This window comes from Chlorocebus sabaeus, chromosome 27 (assembly GCF_047675955.1).
Source record: "Chlorocebus sabaeus isolate Y175 chromosome 27, mChlSab1.0.hap1, whole genome shotgun sequence".
In the NCBI taxonomy this organism is placed as follows: Eukaryota; Metazoa; Chordata; class Mammalia; order Primates; family Cercopithecidae; genus Chlorocebus; species Chlorocebus sabaeus.
Window position 1 is genome coordinate 6395294 of NC_132930.1, and position 18013 is coordinate 6413306.

General features: G+C 34.6%; 1 protein-coding gene across 1 annotated transcript in view; it reads left to right on the plus strand.

The window, feature by feature from the left end:
- The window catches only part of KCTD8 (potassium channel tetramerization domain containing 8), a 278800-nt gene extending 272076 nt beyond the window's left edge, over positions 1-6724 (plus strand). The window contains exon 2 of the mRNA XM_008017512.3: positions 5374-6724. Within this exon, the coding sequence (XP_008015703.1) occupies positions 5374-5834 (461 nt within the window). The 3' untranslated portion in view covers positions 5835-6724. The remainder of the gene's footprint in view (positions 1-5373) is intronic.
- The last annotated feature ends 11289 nt before the right edge of the window (positions 6725-18013 follow it).

Consider the following 18013-nt stretch of genomic DNA (forward strand, 5'->3'; position numbering starts at 1 on the left):
TGTGTGTGTATGTATACTGACTGTTCTTCAAAAATAATGTTGAAGAGGCATGACATAGGTAGCTGGTTTGCAGATCTCCTAGTTAAGACTACTTGCCATTTACAAATGCTCAATGGATGGAGCATTCCTGGATAGATATCCTAGTTTGTTTAATAGGAAATAACCAAATGAAAAGTTGATTAATTGTTCCAATATTTGAAAGTTTCTAGGTGTACCTATTTATCTAACTCTTTAAAATAATTAACTCTTTTTTTACAGATAAATCTTAGGTTAATATGAGATTTGCTTATTCACTAATCTGTTGCTTACACTTCAATAAATGGTGATGAGTTCCTTATATGATGGAAGAAATCTTAGCTGATGATACCACCAAAACGCAATTATATTTTCATTTTTAAACCAAGTCTATTGGGTGCCCTAACTCACAGGGCAAAATGCTTTTGGGAAGATCTTTCAGGTATATATTTGATTCTATTACTAGTTGAAGAGACACAGAGACATTTCTAATAATCATGTTCTTCCCATATATTCACTAGTTGGTGATATTTAAATTATCATTCATGTGGTGCTGAAAGCATGTCAAGCGGCTTTGGGCCAATGAATAAAATAATATAAAATTAAAGTTTTAAATTATCCCTGGAAGCCTGCAATTAACAGGCATCCACAAGAAAACTGGGCAACTAGAGTAATCATTATTTACCTAAATTAATTAATTTTTCTCAATTTCATGTCATAAAAAGCAGCTAAATCAGTTTAAGTTATCATATCTTAGTCCCAATTTAAATCTACTAAGTTATCAATAATAATTTAAAGTATGCTTAAATGGATAGCAATTAAAACTGATAGCATAAAGCCAAAAAAGACTATTAGTGATCCCTAATGATTTATGCAAAGAACCGTCATATTATTCTATTCTTTCAAAGCTGTACACAGAATAAAGCTAAGCATTCTCTTTTAAGTCATTATGTAAACCTCTGAATCTATTTGGTCTGATTGAGAGTCCACCTTGCCTAAAGATAGCATATTAAATGGGATTAGCAAAACATGAAAGAACATGAAAAAAAAATATATATATATATATAAAACATATATATACTATGTGTGTATATATACAATATGTTAATATATATTTGTTAATTCTAATTAATGTGTATAACTATTTTAAGTTCTTTTTATTTTTAAAGCTCTTAAAATCACAGTAAATTCAGGTTCCCCTTTTCTTCGTAGTTCTTGAAGTCTACAGAAAGAGATATTCTAAAATATCCCAAGCATTTCAAACACTGAATAATTATAAAATAGTATTCTCTGATAGACTTTATTTCCGACCATGCCCTGACCCATGTTATTTGTCATTGGAAAGACAAGAGGGAAGAAAAGAGAGGGATATAAATGACGTTTTCAAAGGTGGCAAAGAAAATTGAAAAATAATTGAAAAGTAAAAAGTGAAAAAAAAAGCTAGTGTAGGAAATTCAGTTAGACCCATTTGGTATGGAGTGCATCTTAGTTCATCTTCCCAGAAAATTATAGGGATTCTTGGCTACACATGCAAAATCTTGTCTCTGCATCTTTTTGTCCTCACCCACTTGGAGTTGAAGAAAGCCTGTGAACTTCATCAGGCAGAAAGCTCATCTTATCCATATTTGCGTCTCCTCCAGAACCTAGCCCTGTGTCTGGCGTATAGTGAGTACAGAGCTCTCAGCTGAACTCATTGATCCCTTCTTCAAAGAGGGCTTCCTTAATCTTCTATCTTGCAAGTCCAATTAGTTTTCATCACACAAATGTTGCATTCTGTTGTCATTAAGCATTTTTTTCTTCCTCTCAGTGAATAGAAACAAATAGAATAAGGCATTTACTTTGGTAGTATCTAGTACTTTCTTTCTGAACTGTCTTTCACTTTGATGTGATTGCTTTTCTGCCTAGGTAACTCTATCTAATGCTCTGTTAACCCTGCCGATAAACAGGAAATTATGTTTTCATCACTTATTTATCCTTAATGTAAGTTGGTTTGCTTAGATATTTGCAGTTTAATCCTTTAGTCATTATTGGGAATGAAAATCATAGATTCCTTTGATAGGGGCTTTTGTTTAAAGTATAGCAAAATATTGACAGAAAGGGTAAAAAAACCCTACAATTATTTATATACTATGTTGTATTAGGGTGTTGAATTTCATACTTGCTTGGGTTCACATTCAGCCATAAAGGTAACTAAAGAGATGCTGCATCTCCTCCACCACTCCCAGCTTCATATAAACACATACATTACCAGTCCTTCACACTAAACTAGAAACCTCTAGGGATGTATATGACATATGTACATTCAAAAAATTCCACTGATATACCTTGATATGCTGTCATTGTTGAGAATCCTTATACTAGATCCTTTTATATGGTATCTTATTTAATCTTAAAATGCTCCTATGGGCAAAGTAGTTTTACTCATATTATAGATGAGCAAATTAATGCTTAGAGGAGCTAAGTATCTTGTTCAAAGCCACAAGGCTAGTATTTTCTGCAGAGCCAGAATTTGAATCCAAGTCAGTAAGACTGCAAACCTATTTATTTTCAAATTTTATTACCACATACATCTGGTGCCACTAAAAACTGATCCTTCAAGTAACATCCCTTAAGTCAATGGAGAAGGTGGCTGGTGGCCAGAGTGGGTCTGATAGAGTGGATCTATCAGAAACTCAGGAAGAGAGAGAAGGCACACTCAGCTGGAACATTTAAGAACATTTAATATAGGACAGTTTACAACAGTGTAGGAAGTACCCTAAGATTAGTTATGGTACCTAAATGGTTAACACCTGTATTAGTCCATTTTCATGCTGCTGATAAAGACATACCTGAGACTGGGAAGAAAAACAGGTTTAATTGACTTAAAGTTCCATATGGCTGAGAAGACCTCACAATTATGGCGGAAGGCAAGGAGGGGCAAGTCATGTCTTACATGGATGGCAGCAGGCAAAAGAGAGAGCTTGTGCAGGGGAACTCCTTTTTAAAACCATCAGGTGTCATGAGATTTATTCACTATTGTGAGAACAGCACAAGAAAGACCTGACCCCATGATTCAGTTGCCTCCCACTGGGTCCCTCCCATGACAAGTGGAAATTGTGGGAGTTACAATTCAAGGTGATATTTGGGTGGGGACACAGCCAAACCACATCAACAACTGTAGGCCTAAAACTATGAGCCTCAAGAGGGGTGGTAGAAAAGGGAAGGAGAATAAAAGGGAGAGGGAGACAGACAGAGCTTCCTGATAGGACTGTAGCCTCTAGTCCAGGGATATAACCAGATCACCACATTCCTGGGGTGGGGTTGGGTTAGGGTGTTATCTTGCTAGTCTTTGCTGTTGACTGAATCCAACTGAAAGCCACAAGGCTAGGGAGCTTAAGAACATAGTCTATATGCATCAGCCACTATGGACAGAGGAGAATAGCAAATGGATCTGGGTAAGTCCAACACAGAATGTTAGCAGTGCATTTTCTCCACCTCACCCCAAAGTCTCAGCTGACTCTCCCTGACAGAGAGAGGGTTAAAACAAATAAAACCCAACAAATTTTTAAATCTTTGGTTGCAAATACTTCTGAAATGTAATAGTGTAATTCCTTACTAAGCAATTATAAGCATTCACATCTGTCCTGGTTTTATGATATTGCAGACAAAGGAAGTTCGAAATATTGCTAAAGACTTTCCCTGAGATAGGTAGATAGATGATAGATAGATAGATAGATAGATAGATAGATAGATAGACAGACAGACAGATAGAGATATAGACATATATACTGTATGTTTCTTTGTTGTTTTTGTTTTTCAGGAGAGGGAGTCAAGTTAGTCAAGGTATAATTTACATACAGAAAAGCTCAACCATTTTAGGTATACAATTCTATCAATTTTCACAGTGTATACAATCATATAATCCACACCATAATGAAGAGATAGAATATTTCCATAATTCCAAAAAGTTGTAAAACTTTTAAAAATCTTTAACTCAATATTTGGCATTGACTTGTGTTTCTTCTAATTTTTAAATAGAAAAATATGGTGATAGAAACCAGCAGAATGTTGCACATAGGAGCTGCTTTTAAGAAGAGTTTTTTTGTCTCTTAATCCTTTTGAGTAATATCAACTACCCATGTTGGCTATTAACCCATTTCACATATATTAGACTGATCAGTGGTTCATAACCTTGGATGCAACATTAAAATCTTAAATGGCCTGATGGCCAGGTAGCACCCTATTAAATCAGGAGGTCTGGGGTTGGTTCCAAGTTATAATAATCTGAAGCTTTGTAGGTGATTCCAGTATGCATCCAAGGTTAGACCCTCTAAATTAGACCACTTGTTCTCAAGGCTGGCTGCACAATAGAACTCCTAGGCAATTGTTTAAAAAGACTGATACCTTCTTCCTGATTCTGATTTATACAACTTGTTCAAAAATTTGACTGTAAGAAAATAAAATAAGAATTGAGTAATTTAGATCTCTGAATTGTTGGGATCCACTTAATGAAGGTTTTAGAACAGCTCTGGGTGTGTGGTAGTGTTTAATAAATGTTAAATGGAGATCCTAATCCCACAGTGGAGTCAGAGAGAATAAAATATGCCTTTTCTTGGAAACACACTGTGTATTTGAAATAATTATCTTTGCAAACTATCACTTTCCGAAAATTGTCTTCCTAAGTAATTTACCTCAAATGGTAGGTCTTATATTTTAAGAGAATACCATATTTCAACTATATTTTCACACCATAATATTAGACCCTGATATATCTTATAGCACTTCCACAATTTTCCTCAAGGAAATAGACATGAAACAAGATGAAGAGACTAAGAATAAGATTTAAACCAGCCTCCCCTTTGGAAGCATAAATGATGTGATTGCGGCTCTGGGCCTGGAGAATACTGCAGCTTTGTAAAATATAGCAGTGGTACTTTCTTGCTTTTACAGTGGCAGAATATATATATAAAGGACACCTAGTGCAGTGGGTAGAACAAAAGTGAACTAAGTGTCTAACAAAACAGATGGAAGGCTAACAAAACATTATTTTTTTTATATTCCAGGAGCTAGTAATTAAAATAACAAAAATCTTCTTTTCAGTATGAAGCTGTTGATGGTCTCTAAGACAGAAACTCTCATTAAACAAATTTCTCAAACTTTATTGTTTTGAATAATTAATCAGCATGCTGCATCTTCCCATGTACACTAAAGACCCTAGGTCTTATTCCACAAACCTAGACTAGTGCAACAAGCACCATTTTTATTAAAATAAATGTTCTTGGTTTAAAATAGAAAATATAGAGTTCATTTAATTTTACCTTCACACTTCTTATTCAACTGTTCTACTCTTTTTCTTTTCGTTTTTTTCCTCCTTTTTAGGACCACCTCAGAAAATAGTATCACCTAAACAAGAACATGAAGATAGGAAACAGGACAAAGTCACTGATAAAGGAAGTGAAAGTGGGACTTCCTGTAATGAGCTCTCCACTTCCAGTTGTGACAGCCATTCAGAGGCAAGCACTCCCCAGGACAACCCGTCCAGTGCCCAGCAGGCAACAGCTCACCAACCGAATACCTTAACATTGGATCGACCCTCTAAAAAAGCACCTGTGCAATGGATGCCCCCACCAGACAAACGCAGAAACAGTGAACTCTTTCAGACACTCATCAGCAAGTCCCGGGAAACAAATCTGTCCAAAAAGAAAGTCTGTGAGAAGTTAAGTGTGGAAGAAGAAATGAAAAAGTGTATTCAGGATTTTAAAAAAATCCACATTCCAGATTATTTTCCAGAGCGCAAACGCCAATGGCAATCTGAACTCTTGCAGAAGTATGGGTTATAGTAATTATCACATTCCCACAGTATTTTGATGACATTCAATGTTTACTACAGTGTCACCACCTGACTGGTGTCCTAACAATGGTCAGTGTGATTCTTGCTGCTCTTCCTTGTTGTGAACAGTGGATGTGGAACAGTATTTTCTTTTATTCTTTTGTTGTTGTTGTTTTTAGAAACATGATTAAAAAGGGAAAAAAAATCAATAAATGTTAAATCAAAATGGAATATCTGATTCAAACCATTTTACAAGAATGAAAGTAAAATGTGCATGATCAAGCTTAGAATCTTGATTTTTGAACTCTGGTCAACTGGACATGTTTGTCACTTTGTAACTTATCAAAAACAAACCATCATATCATACCAACGAAAATGATATATGGATGAAGCAACATCAAGTACAATTTTAGACGATGGTTATAGGACCCAAATCTAAAGCTGTCTAAATGTTAATGCAATAAAACAAGTATTATTTTTGCATGAGTACAATGTTACACATAAATCACAAGAAATAGGGAAGATATGTTTGTTGCTTGGAAAGAAAAAAATTACAAAAAAACAGCCAAAAAAAAAAAATACTTTAGGCAAAGCCTATAAATGTAAGCTGTCTAGGAGACTGAATTTTCTTTGTTCTGGATCTGTGACTTTTTTGTGTATGTGTATGGTGTTTATGTATGTTAAGATGGTGTAAATATGCCTTATACTGTTATTTATGGCATCAACATTCATTTATTAATGCTAGTCATGGTTATTACTGTGAAATGAGTCTTTTACATCAGGCTGTGAAAATTGGTATAATGATACTTTGAAAGATCCTATTATCATGTTAATCAAAATAATATAGGGAAATGGTAAAGAGCTTTATGTATTTATTAAAAAAAGAAAAATGTATTAGAATTTCTTGATTTCGATTGACTTTTCTTTAAAAATATTCAACTGTCATCTTGTTTTCAATTTTCCTTTAAAACTCTAAGTTATAGAATGATTTGTTCAGACTTAATGTTGACAACTTTAAACATAATTCAAAATGGAGATATAGTCAGATCCAGATAGCATTGGTATGGATTAATAAACACTTAGCCCACAAGAGAAAAAGTCCTCATGTAAAAATACACTAAAATGTTATTTTACCTATTAACCAGATTGAACACTTCTCCAAAAACAACTAGTAAGTTATCTCTTACAGATCAAGGCACAAAAATGGCAATGGCAAACTAAAAGACCAGGCTTTATGAAAAATGATTTCTTCCTGGTTGTACATATGGAAAGAAGCTTTCTTATCATAAGCCACACAATTTTGCCTCGCCATATCCACAGAAAGAAATGTATAATATCATGAAATTTCACTAAAGGAAAGGCTGAGAGAGGGTAAAAGTATCTTCAAGAATTAAAGGACTCGTTCTCCTCTGTGGTTAGTCAAAATGGAAGTTGAGTAGCATTTGTGGTAACATTTCTTTCAGCACAATACAAGAAGATGAGCATTATCAACTCAAAGTTTAAAAAATCTGTATTCATTTTTGGATGTATTGTTAGATTTCTCACTGTACCATTATATAAAATATCACCTACAGTGGACTATTCAAAGAAACTAATATATATGATTTACCTTGAATTGTCTATCATGTTTCAGGTAAACAGCTACTTTCAAGTTCTGCATTTCGTTTTGGGAAGGTTGGCAGTCCCAAAATGGCTTGATGTAGCTGCAACACACTGGTGAGAGGATAGAGCTTGGCAGTAGGGTTTCCACAGTTCAAATCCCACCTGCACTACTTACTATCTGTGATCTTAGGGATAATGGGGATAATAAAGGAGCATAATACCATAGAAAACATTTAAATGATGCAATTGAAGTAACGCATCACCATCACTACTGGAGCTGGAGAGAAAAAAGGAAGGTGTTTGTCTTACTGGAGTCTAGGAACCAGCTCTATCAAATGGGGAGTTTGTAATACTGGGAGGTAAGCTGTCTTATAAGAACTATAGCTTCTAAGGAGTCACAATCACTTTCAAAGATGCTTCATGAAGCACAGAAGAGACCATTACTCTAGTTTTCCATTTCCCCACATTCTGATTTTACATCAGCACTTTCCCTCTTCCCAATATAAGTAGGAGCCAGTTGTCTAAGCAGCCTAGGAAATGTAATTTGTACAAGGGTTCCCCCTGTGACACAAAGTCCAGCTGCAAAAGGCAAGGAATCAAGGAATAAATCTGAAAACCTTGCACCTTGCTCTGTTTTTTTCCCAATAAAATAGCTCAAATCGAATTGCAATGGAAATAATTTGGTAACTGGGAACTCTGTCATCTCTTCATATCTCTACACTGTAAAATAAGGGAGGCCAGTGATAATTGTCTATTCTAACAGTACTTGCTAAATTAGAATAAAAGTTCTGAACCATGGGATAGAAGGGAGCCCACCTCAACAACCATCTTTTGAGCACTTATCATACATCAGGCATTTGTCTCAAAAGTCAACAGAAAATTCAAGAAACACAGATGACCAGCTGCTGCTTTTGGAAGGAAGCTTACAGTGGGGCTGATTCTCCCAAACCATCATGCTTTCCCCCGAAGCTAAAACATAGCTGGCCTCTATTTGGGTTAAAAGGGGATCAAGGGAAGCAGCTAGAATGGGGACTCTTCTTTGAAGAAAAGGGGACAGCAAACTTGAATGGTGAGTTGGGCTAAAATTGGTATATAAAACTCCGTTTCCAAAAACCCAGTAGATAAAATCTGACAATCACCACAAATCAGAAGACTGGAATCAGGCACTGAAGTTGAATATTTATTCTTCCCCACGTGTTTTATATTTGTTTTGTATACAGTAGATATTAAACTTGCGACCTGATGTGTTACCATTGCTAGTTTAAATGGAAACATTTATTTATTTTTGTTTTTTTTTTTTTTTTTTTGAGACGGAGTCTTGCTCTGTCACCCGGGCTGGAGTGCGGAAACATTTAGTACTAACTAAGATGAGAGAAAAAAAAATAGAAGTCAAGTGTGATATTTTTGATTCTGAAAAAATGGATAGACTACCTTTTCCTATTCTTCCTAGTAAGTGTAATTAAATCCCTTTACATTATATTTTTTTTTAAAAAAAGTAAGACTACAAAAGGCTGAAAGAAGAGGAAAGACTAGCTAGGAATAGTGGGTGGTAAGTTCCCTGAGGTTTCCTTTTGCCTCATACATCCCAGACTTGAGCCTCACACATCCCAGAAACACCAATAGGTGCAGACAAAACAAGCCCCAACAAAAGTCTGTTCTCTTTACTCAAAAGACCATGAAAGGTGTAGCAAGACAGAAAACATTTAGATAAACTCTGTCAGGTTGGGGAGAAGTGGACAAAATGGCATTACTTCTTTTAAGGCTCCCTACTTTTCATAGAATAAAATTCAAACACTGTATAGACCATAATATAGGCTATCAATAAAGTGGCTCCATATCAGTTTGCTTTTATTGGGCAACAAACCATTCGAAAGCATAGTGGCTGAAAAAAAAAATTATCTGCTTGCAGTTCTGTAAATTGGCCATTTGTCCTGAGATCAGCTGGGCACGGATCTTACCGGGGCTTACTTACTTGGATAATCCTAGTTATTTGGCAGGGGATGAATAATCTATAGCATCCTTATTGAATGTTTGACCATCGACACGTTTCAATTACAGTGACTCAGTTGTCCATATAGCCCTCCAATAGTCTAGCTCAGATTTATTCACATTGTGGCAGTGTACGAGTGTTCAAGGCCCTGAAGGTGTAGCTCTGAACTTCTGCATCATATTCTCTGTATTCTATTTGAGATGGTCAAAGCAAGTCACTCCAAATTAAAGGGGGTGTGGAAATAGCTCTACTTCTTCATAGGAAGAGCAGCAAAGATGTTGTGACCATTTGCAACCTACCATAGTTCTGACCTATGCTTTCACATCTAGAAGCAAACTCTTTGCACACCAGTTACTATTGATTTATGATTACCTATACCCTAAAATCAATACCATCGCCAACTCCTCTAAAACTCAAACACATACAAGCTTCTTTATCCACCTTTTGAAATCCTACCCATATTATGTGTTTTAATTCAAATGACACCTACTCTTCAAAGTTTTCTTTAGTTTATCAGAACAGAATTATTAATCATCTCAGATCACTTTAAAAACATCCTTTCTGTACCTCTCATTTATGTCATAATATGCAAGGGTAATGGTGTACACTTTTGTTTTTAATTAGTTTGAAAGATGTTTCATGTAGGTTAAGATCTTACTTTTCTTTGAATGGGAAAAATAATGAGTAGAGAGTTTCTGCGCACAGTGGGTAAAATAATTTTGGCAAATTAATAAACATCCTTTTCAATGCAAGAATATCATTAAGAGCCCTTGATACTCTTCCTACCTCCCTAGGATTGCTAAAAGCCATTTTACAGTGTTTCCAGGCCAAATCTCACTCATTGATTTTACATTCCTAATCCCTAACAGAGAGATTACTCAAAGGGATATCTTAAAAATATTTCACAGTTTGTTCCAATTTGGATGAATGTGATTTTGGCATCTCCTGCTTGAGATGCAGTGATTAAGCTGAAAATTATTTCTTCTCTCCTACAGTGTTTCCCTTTGGTTTGGCATACAGTAAACATAAGTTGTGACCTGGTATATTAGTGATTTGTAGTTTAGAATGTTAAATAAATTTTACCAAGGCCTAGTTATATTTGTTTATGAAAGGATGAAATTTGAAAGAGTTTCCTATAAAATCCTTAAACATCAAACCTATTTTCAAATTACCCTCTCTCTCCATTCCACAACCCTAAAAACAATTACTTTGAAACATTACATACAGGGATTTAAAAGATCATAAAACTACAGAGTTGAAAGAATCTTGAAAATCATGTATATTTTTCTATACAAATGAAACCAAAGTAATCTATGCCTATTTCTAGAATATGCCCATGGGCTAAGTACTTTATCAGATATATCAAAGATACAGCCATAATAAAGGCACCTAAGAGCTTATGGGTTTAATTTCAGCTGTAAGATGTGTACACAATAACTATGATACAGGGTAGACAGTAGGGGAGGGTTTTATAAAAGCACAACTATTGCTACATGGATTTAGAGGAAAAGCCAGCTTTATGGTAGAAATGGAATGTGACATGGGACTTGAAGGAAAGGTGATTTGGATTTGTAGGTATAAGGATGTTGAAAGGGGACTGTGCAAGGAAAGAGGCAAGTCTTTAAGTTTAAATGTGTAAGATAACTAGTAGATAAAGCTATTTTAGAAAAAAAATTACAAAAATATTGTTGAATACATTTCAAAGTTTTACTGAATATGCCATTCTTACATTGAAGAATATAGTAATGCTGACTGTTTTAATCATAATTTTCATATTCATGATCGTATTCTTATGAGTAAATTCTTTTTATACTCACCCAGTCTTTTTCTCCAGTCTTCAGTTGCAGCAGCAGGTTGCTAAGGTAGAGGCAAATTAAATTCTCTTTAAAATGCCTTTAAGAAGATGAAATGGAAACAGATCAATTAAAACTAACGAAAAGAAATAAGTCAATTAGAAGTTGGACTAAAAAGTAACATTTTTGAGGGGAGAAGTATTTTAACATTCACATTATTTTGAATTGCCAGTGCATAGTGATGATAAAAAGCAGATTAATTTTTATTTGGTTTTATTGACATTTTAAAATTATCTACCCCTATCTCCTCAGCTCTCATCAACTGTGCTTAACACATAGTACAGTTCAGTGCAGAAAACAGACAGTTATAGTAGAGTTTAACAAGTGCTAAGCCAGAGACACATAAAAAGACTGTCTTGCCTTCAACTGCAAGTACATACCTTCATCATTTTCCACTTCAGCTACAGTAATAATGACTACATTGGTCTCTGCCTTCAATCTTTTCTCTTCCAGTCCATCCTTCGTACTGCTAGGGAAGTGATCTTCCTACAACAACAATTTTTCATTTTTATTATCCTGTTGTTTAAATCTCTTCATTTCACTGCCAATTGGGGAAAAAGACTTAAACTACCTTATATAACTAATAAAGTGCTCTATTCTCTGTCTCCTTTCTTTCTCCAGACTTATCACCATACATCCACATGTACACACACACATCCTTTTTTCAGCTATTTTTAACTACTTGCAATTTCCAAGTAGAATTTGCTGCTCCTTTCATTGTGCTCACCAATACAATATTTTTATGACAGAGACACAATTTTCTAATGTGTGCATGTTTTCCTTTACCTCCCACTAACTAAAGATGAGGATTTGCCAGCACAGTCCTTACATGTTTGGTGACATAAAATAGAGTTTGTGGATGCAATCCCTACCATACCCCATTCCTACCACATTTTCACCTTTCCTTTTTCTTCAAAGCAGAATAAGTTATAGAAATAGAATTTTACTATTTTGTGAACCCTAATGAAATAATGGATTTAAACACCAACCACCCATGGCAGCAAAAATTACATGAAGGGATAATAGGAAACTTTATAATGGGTGGATCAGATTGACAGTATCTGATCCCACTGCCAAATCTTAACATCATGCATAGGAAGACAACCAGACACTAGTGCCTCCTTATATGAAAGAATAGGAAGCGCACAGTACCACCTATGATGTATTCTTACCCAAAACAGAGACGTATCTGATAGGTCCCTAGATCTAACTGCCAGTTTGCTGGAAAAACAGGGGATAAAGAAACCTAAATAACAACAAAATGACACAGTCAGTAATTTCTAGGATGGAGATTCTACATGACAAGTTAATTTTTCAACAATAAAGTGGTAAGGGAAAGACAAAGAGTGAAGAGGATCTATAGTCAAAAGATATATCCTATAGATGCTATATTGGGAGTTCATGTGGGTCCCAGTTCCCATCACACCAACTGTAATATCATCATCATCATCAAGGAATTTATTCATCTTAGGTAAATGTTTAATGGTAATAACAAATTATTATTTGTTAACAATGATATCGTGGATATGTTGAAAAAAAAGTGTCCATATCTTTTAGAGATACTCTCTGAAGTATTAATGGATTAAAATCTAAGATGTTCACCTTTAAAATAACATATGGGATAGGAGCAATGTGTTCAGCTAGATGAAGCCAGGTTGGCCATGTACATAATTACTGAAGCAAGTGACAGATACTCATGGTTTCTAATTTAGCATATGTTTAGAGAAGCTCATAATGAAAATTAACCTTTTAAATAAAAAAATGCATTCTCAGAAGGTGAAGAATGTTGACCCAAGAAATATCCTAGGAACTCTGAGCAAGGTTCAGAAAGTTAAGAACATTTTTGAGGTTGGCGAACAAGAATTTACAGTGATACCAATTTATCTTATTGCATAACTTTCTGAAGGAGTATAGGCTTCTGTGGTAGAGAGTAGGTGTGGGGGCGGTAGTATAGGTAAGGTGTATAAAAGTAATTAGCTATGTATTTGTTTTTTAACCATCTGAGAAATATAATGAAATATAGAGTGGCAAGAGAGATACAAGTAATGATGAGGGTGTTAGTTAAATTATGGACCTTGTAAACTCAACTGGATTTTTTAAAATGAAGTGAATAAAGAAGGTAATAGACTGGGGATTGAGAAATGGAATAGATACTAGCCTGGAAATCTTATGAATCAAAGCATGAACTCACAGAAAGTGATTGCATATGAAATCTAGAAGAAATGGTGATTGTGGTCAGTTAAAGGGATTCTTCTAATTGATAATTTTAATACTTCATATTTTGAAGGCATTTCGGAGGGGCCAAAAATCGCTTGAATCTATTTCATTCAGCTTTCTTGGTTAATGATTTGACTTACATAATTCTGACCCTGTTGCATGACAGATTGCTGTAATGACTCCCTAACAGCTCTTCCTATAACCTCTCTAACAAATAATCTGTACCAGGCAACATTATTCTTCATAAAACACTGCTTTCATAATGTACCCCCTCACACAAGAGTCTCAGAACAAGGAGCCCATCTGCGAGTCTTGTGTGACTGAACCTGTCATTCCCAGGCCTCTCTTAAGTGGCCAAACCCTGTACATTTTTGCTTCCCAGTTGCTAATTCTCATCAGCCTCAGCTCCAAGAAGACACATCTTCCCATTACTTCTTTACTTTTTGTTTTCTAAATTTTGAATTCTTTTTCTTCCCTAATGCTTTTCCACATCAAATCAATAATACCATCAAAACCGAGATAGACACAGCATAACAAAGGATGTCTGTGTGGGTTCAAACCCTAGTTTGATCACATATTAGCCAAATGCAACATGGTGGTGATAATGAGTACTTATCCTAAGGACTGATAATGAGTACTTACCCTTATGTAATCTTACATGTATTACATATAATATTACAGTATTACATATTATATGTAATACATGTAAGATTCTTAAAACAATATTCACCATTACTCAACCATTTTTTCAATTACTTATGAAAAGCCCTTTTTGCCATATTTCATTATTTGATTCCCTTTAGTAGAGATACAGAATTGCTGTATCTCAAAATAATTACATGTGATGTTCAATAAACATAGATTTGTTCTATAATTACATGAAAAAATAATTACAGCCTCTACTATTCTTGTATTCACTATGTTTAAGAAGTGTTTTGCACCATTAGTTACTTAATAATGCTTATGATTAATCAAATGTTAAATATCTAAATTAAATAAAAGAAGCAAACAAATATATTAATAAATGAGTCTAGGAATGAATTACTAAACAAAATAGCATAAATTTATCAAGTGAAGTTTAAGAGAAATAAACTATCTCAAATTCCCAACTTGTTCTAAAGTAGGATGCTAATTTCTCACTCTGGGTTCAACATTAACAATCTTGAGTTATACATCCAATTAATTATGCATCATTTTTCTGCTTCAAAAAAACCAAAGCATGTGTACTTCTTCTCATTATAGTTGCCCCTTGTTTGTTAGTAAAGTTAATTTGTTATATAAACTTTCAAGGAAATATGCAATTTTAGAGAAGTTTCAAAAAGATACCTAAGCTTCATAGAGCTCTTCTATGTACTGAGGAAATTTTAAAAAGTAAACTCTGACACAAATCAATGTTGACAACTTAAATACTTATTAGGGTAAATATTCACTCACTCTGGGATTCTATTCTACCCATATCAATATAGTAAAAACTGAATTATCAGAAGGCAAATATACTTTGAAATTCTGCTGAGGATTTTTTTTAATGGGGGACAGGGAGCTGCCACTATCCTAAAGGTAATATTTCCCTTAAATGTTTGTTTAATACTATGACATGTCACTAATTGCTATTTCAAATGTGTATAAAAATTGACAACAAAGTGAATTACTTTTCTCTTTTTCTTTAATGAACAAAATTTATCAGTGTTTTTCTTATTGAGATATAAGTCACCTATTTAAAGTATACCATTCAGTGGTTATTAGCATAGTCACAAAGTTATGCAACCATTATCAGTGTCCGGAGTATTTTCTTCATCCTCGGAAGAAAGGCCATATCCTTAGCAGTCATTTATGAATCCCATTTCCCCGCAGGCAGCCCCTGGCAACAACTAATCTACTCTTGGTCTCTGTAGATTTGCCTATTCAATAAATAAATATATATAGAGAGACAGAGAGATATAATCATACAATATGTAGCCTTTTGTGTTGAGCTTCCTTCATTTAGCATACTGTTTTCAAGATTTATCCATGTTGTATCATGAATCAGTACTTTATTTTTATGACTAATATTCCAATGTATGGGGCTACAAAATTTTATTCATTCCAGTTGATGGACATTTGTATTATCTCCACCCTTGGCTGTTATGAATAATGTTGCTATGAACATTTGTGTCCAAGTTTTTGAGTGGATGTATTTTTTCAATTCTTCTGGGTATATACCTAGAGGGGAATTGCTGGGTAATATGGTAATTCTCTGTTTAACTATTAGAAGAATTGCCAAACTGTTTTTCAAAGTGGCTGCAACATATTACATTTCCACTAGTAATTTATGCCTTCATAAATTACAGTCCTACATGCTTCATAAATGCAGTCTTCTCAACATCCTCAACAATGCTTGTTATTTCTTTTTTTTTATGGTAGCTGTCCTAATGTATGCAAAGTATTATTTCATTGTGATTTTGATTTGCATTTCCCTAGTAACTAATGAAATTCAGTATCTTTTATAATTTTTTTGTTGATTTGTGTTTCTTCTTTGAAGAAATGCCTATTCAAGTCCTTTGACCCTTTTTAAATTGGATTATCTTTTTATTTTTAAGTTGTAAGAATTTTTCTTATATTCTGGATATCAGATATTTAGACACTTATCAGATACATGATTTACAAATATATTCTTAAATGTCTAAATTAATAGGTTTCCCAGACATTGCCAATGAACTACGTACATGTGAGAGCAAGGCTTCAACATTCAGGCAGACAGATAATCACTCCATTTTGGTGTTCATACACTGCTTACTCAGAGCCTGATGGTCAGCCAGCAGTGAGAGCTTAGCACCTTCTCAAGTCTTTCCTGGGCATGTACGTAGCCCTTCATATGTATGTGACCTTCCAGATTCCCAGAAATATTTTGGAGTTTTCCGAAGTCCTCTATGTATATCTAATTCCCCATTTTTTTTCTTTTAATTATTTTGTTTAGCTTATTGTTTGTCCCAACTGTTATCATTGCCTCAGGTAACTGTGATGATAAGCAATTGTCACTGATTATTTCCAAAAACATCTTCGGGAAAAGACTGTTCATACTGGGGAGAGTCTGAGTTAGGTCAAATAAAAACAAGATTTATCAGTGGGGTTTTCCAGCAAACCATGGGAATTGCTTTGAAGGAACTCTAGTCCCAGTTTTTTTCTCTTCGGAAGAGGCTACGCTGCTGGTTTTCACTTTGATTGGTAGCTATTGCTTTTCAACGCTACCACAGAGTCAGGGAGAAGGTCCTAGGACTAGGGCATTAAAATGCTACAAAACTCATTTCTCTTACAGGGATTCTGCTATTTTTCTTGAGTAAAGACTCTCCTAACTATTATAAGTCTTTGGTTAACTTTCAGAGTTTAAAAAAAGTTGGTTTTGAGCATTTTTGCCAGTATTTTTATAGTTTTTGTGGTTATATTTTCTATGATTAGAGAAATAATAAAAGTATGATTTCACAATCCACATGGTTTATTGTCACAAAAAGACTTTTTTTCCCCCACAATGTTCAAAAAGAGGGAGAATAATGAGAACAAATCTTACAGGAAATACACTCGATGGAGGAGGTATTTTAAACCATACAGTGAGTTCCAATTTCATTTAGAGTCCAATTATTAAAGTCTTGTTGCTCAGTTAGGATGGAAGCAGGCCTCTTTGTATATAAAACCTAATCAAAGTTTGAGGCATAGTTTTCTATGAGATGTTCTCTCTGAGACGATTTGACCAACACAGTGGAGATCTGGGAAAACACACAACATCGTTTGGCGCTAGCAAGCATTGCAGATGTGGGCAGGGAGGACTTGGGGAATAACTCAAAGACTGGCCAAGAGTAGCCCTGCCACAGCCTATGCTCTCAATGTGTTTGTCAAAGTCTTGAGTTATATATGTTTTGGAGTATAGCAGTTGAAGCCAGTAATTCACATTTATGGTCTGATAAGGTATGAGGTAACATTCTTGAGGGGAAAGGGATTACGCTCCGTGTTCTTACCTTAGCAAAACATTATGTCGTTCAGGTAGCAAATCTTGTACATGCTTGGATTCATTTCAGAGCTGCATAAGAGGAAAGGATTTTGGGGGCCCTTACCCATTCCAGCTCTATTACTGTTTTTGAAATTGATATAATTTTAATGTTTATCTTTTTCTGAGGGAAGTTTTTCATTGAAAGGAAATCATATATTTCCTATGCACAGGAGAACTGTGCACATCCAGTGGTATATAGAATCTTCCTAGATCAAGCCATTTCTTCCCATCTTCTCAGAAGCTCGTATTCAAATTCAACAAAGTTTAACTTGTATGGAACAGAGACCAGAGAAACAATCGTTTTCTTTTTTAGTTATATTTTTGTTCTTGATTTTAACACTCTGTGACTATATTAAAATTCTGTGATGAATTATGCACCATACAAAATCAGTTTACAGTGGAGTAACATAAATCAAAGAACAGGTGATATGTTGAAAGTTACATTTCTTATAACTGAAAGTACTGGCAGTTCTGATCTAATAATAATAAAAGCACTGACTGTTGTATCT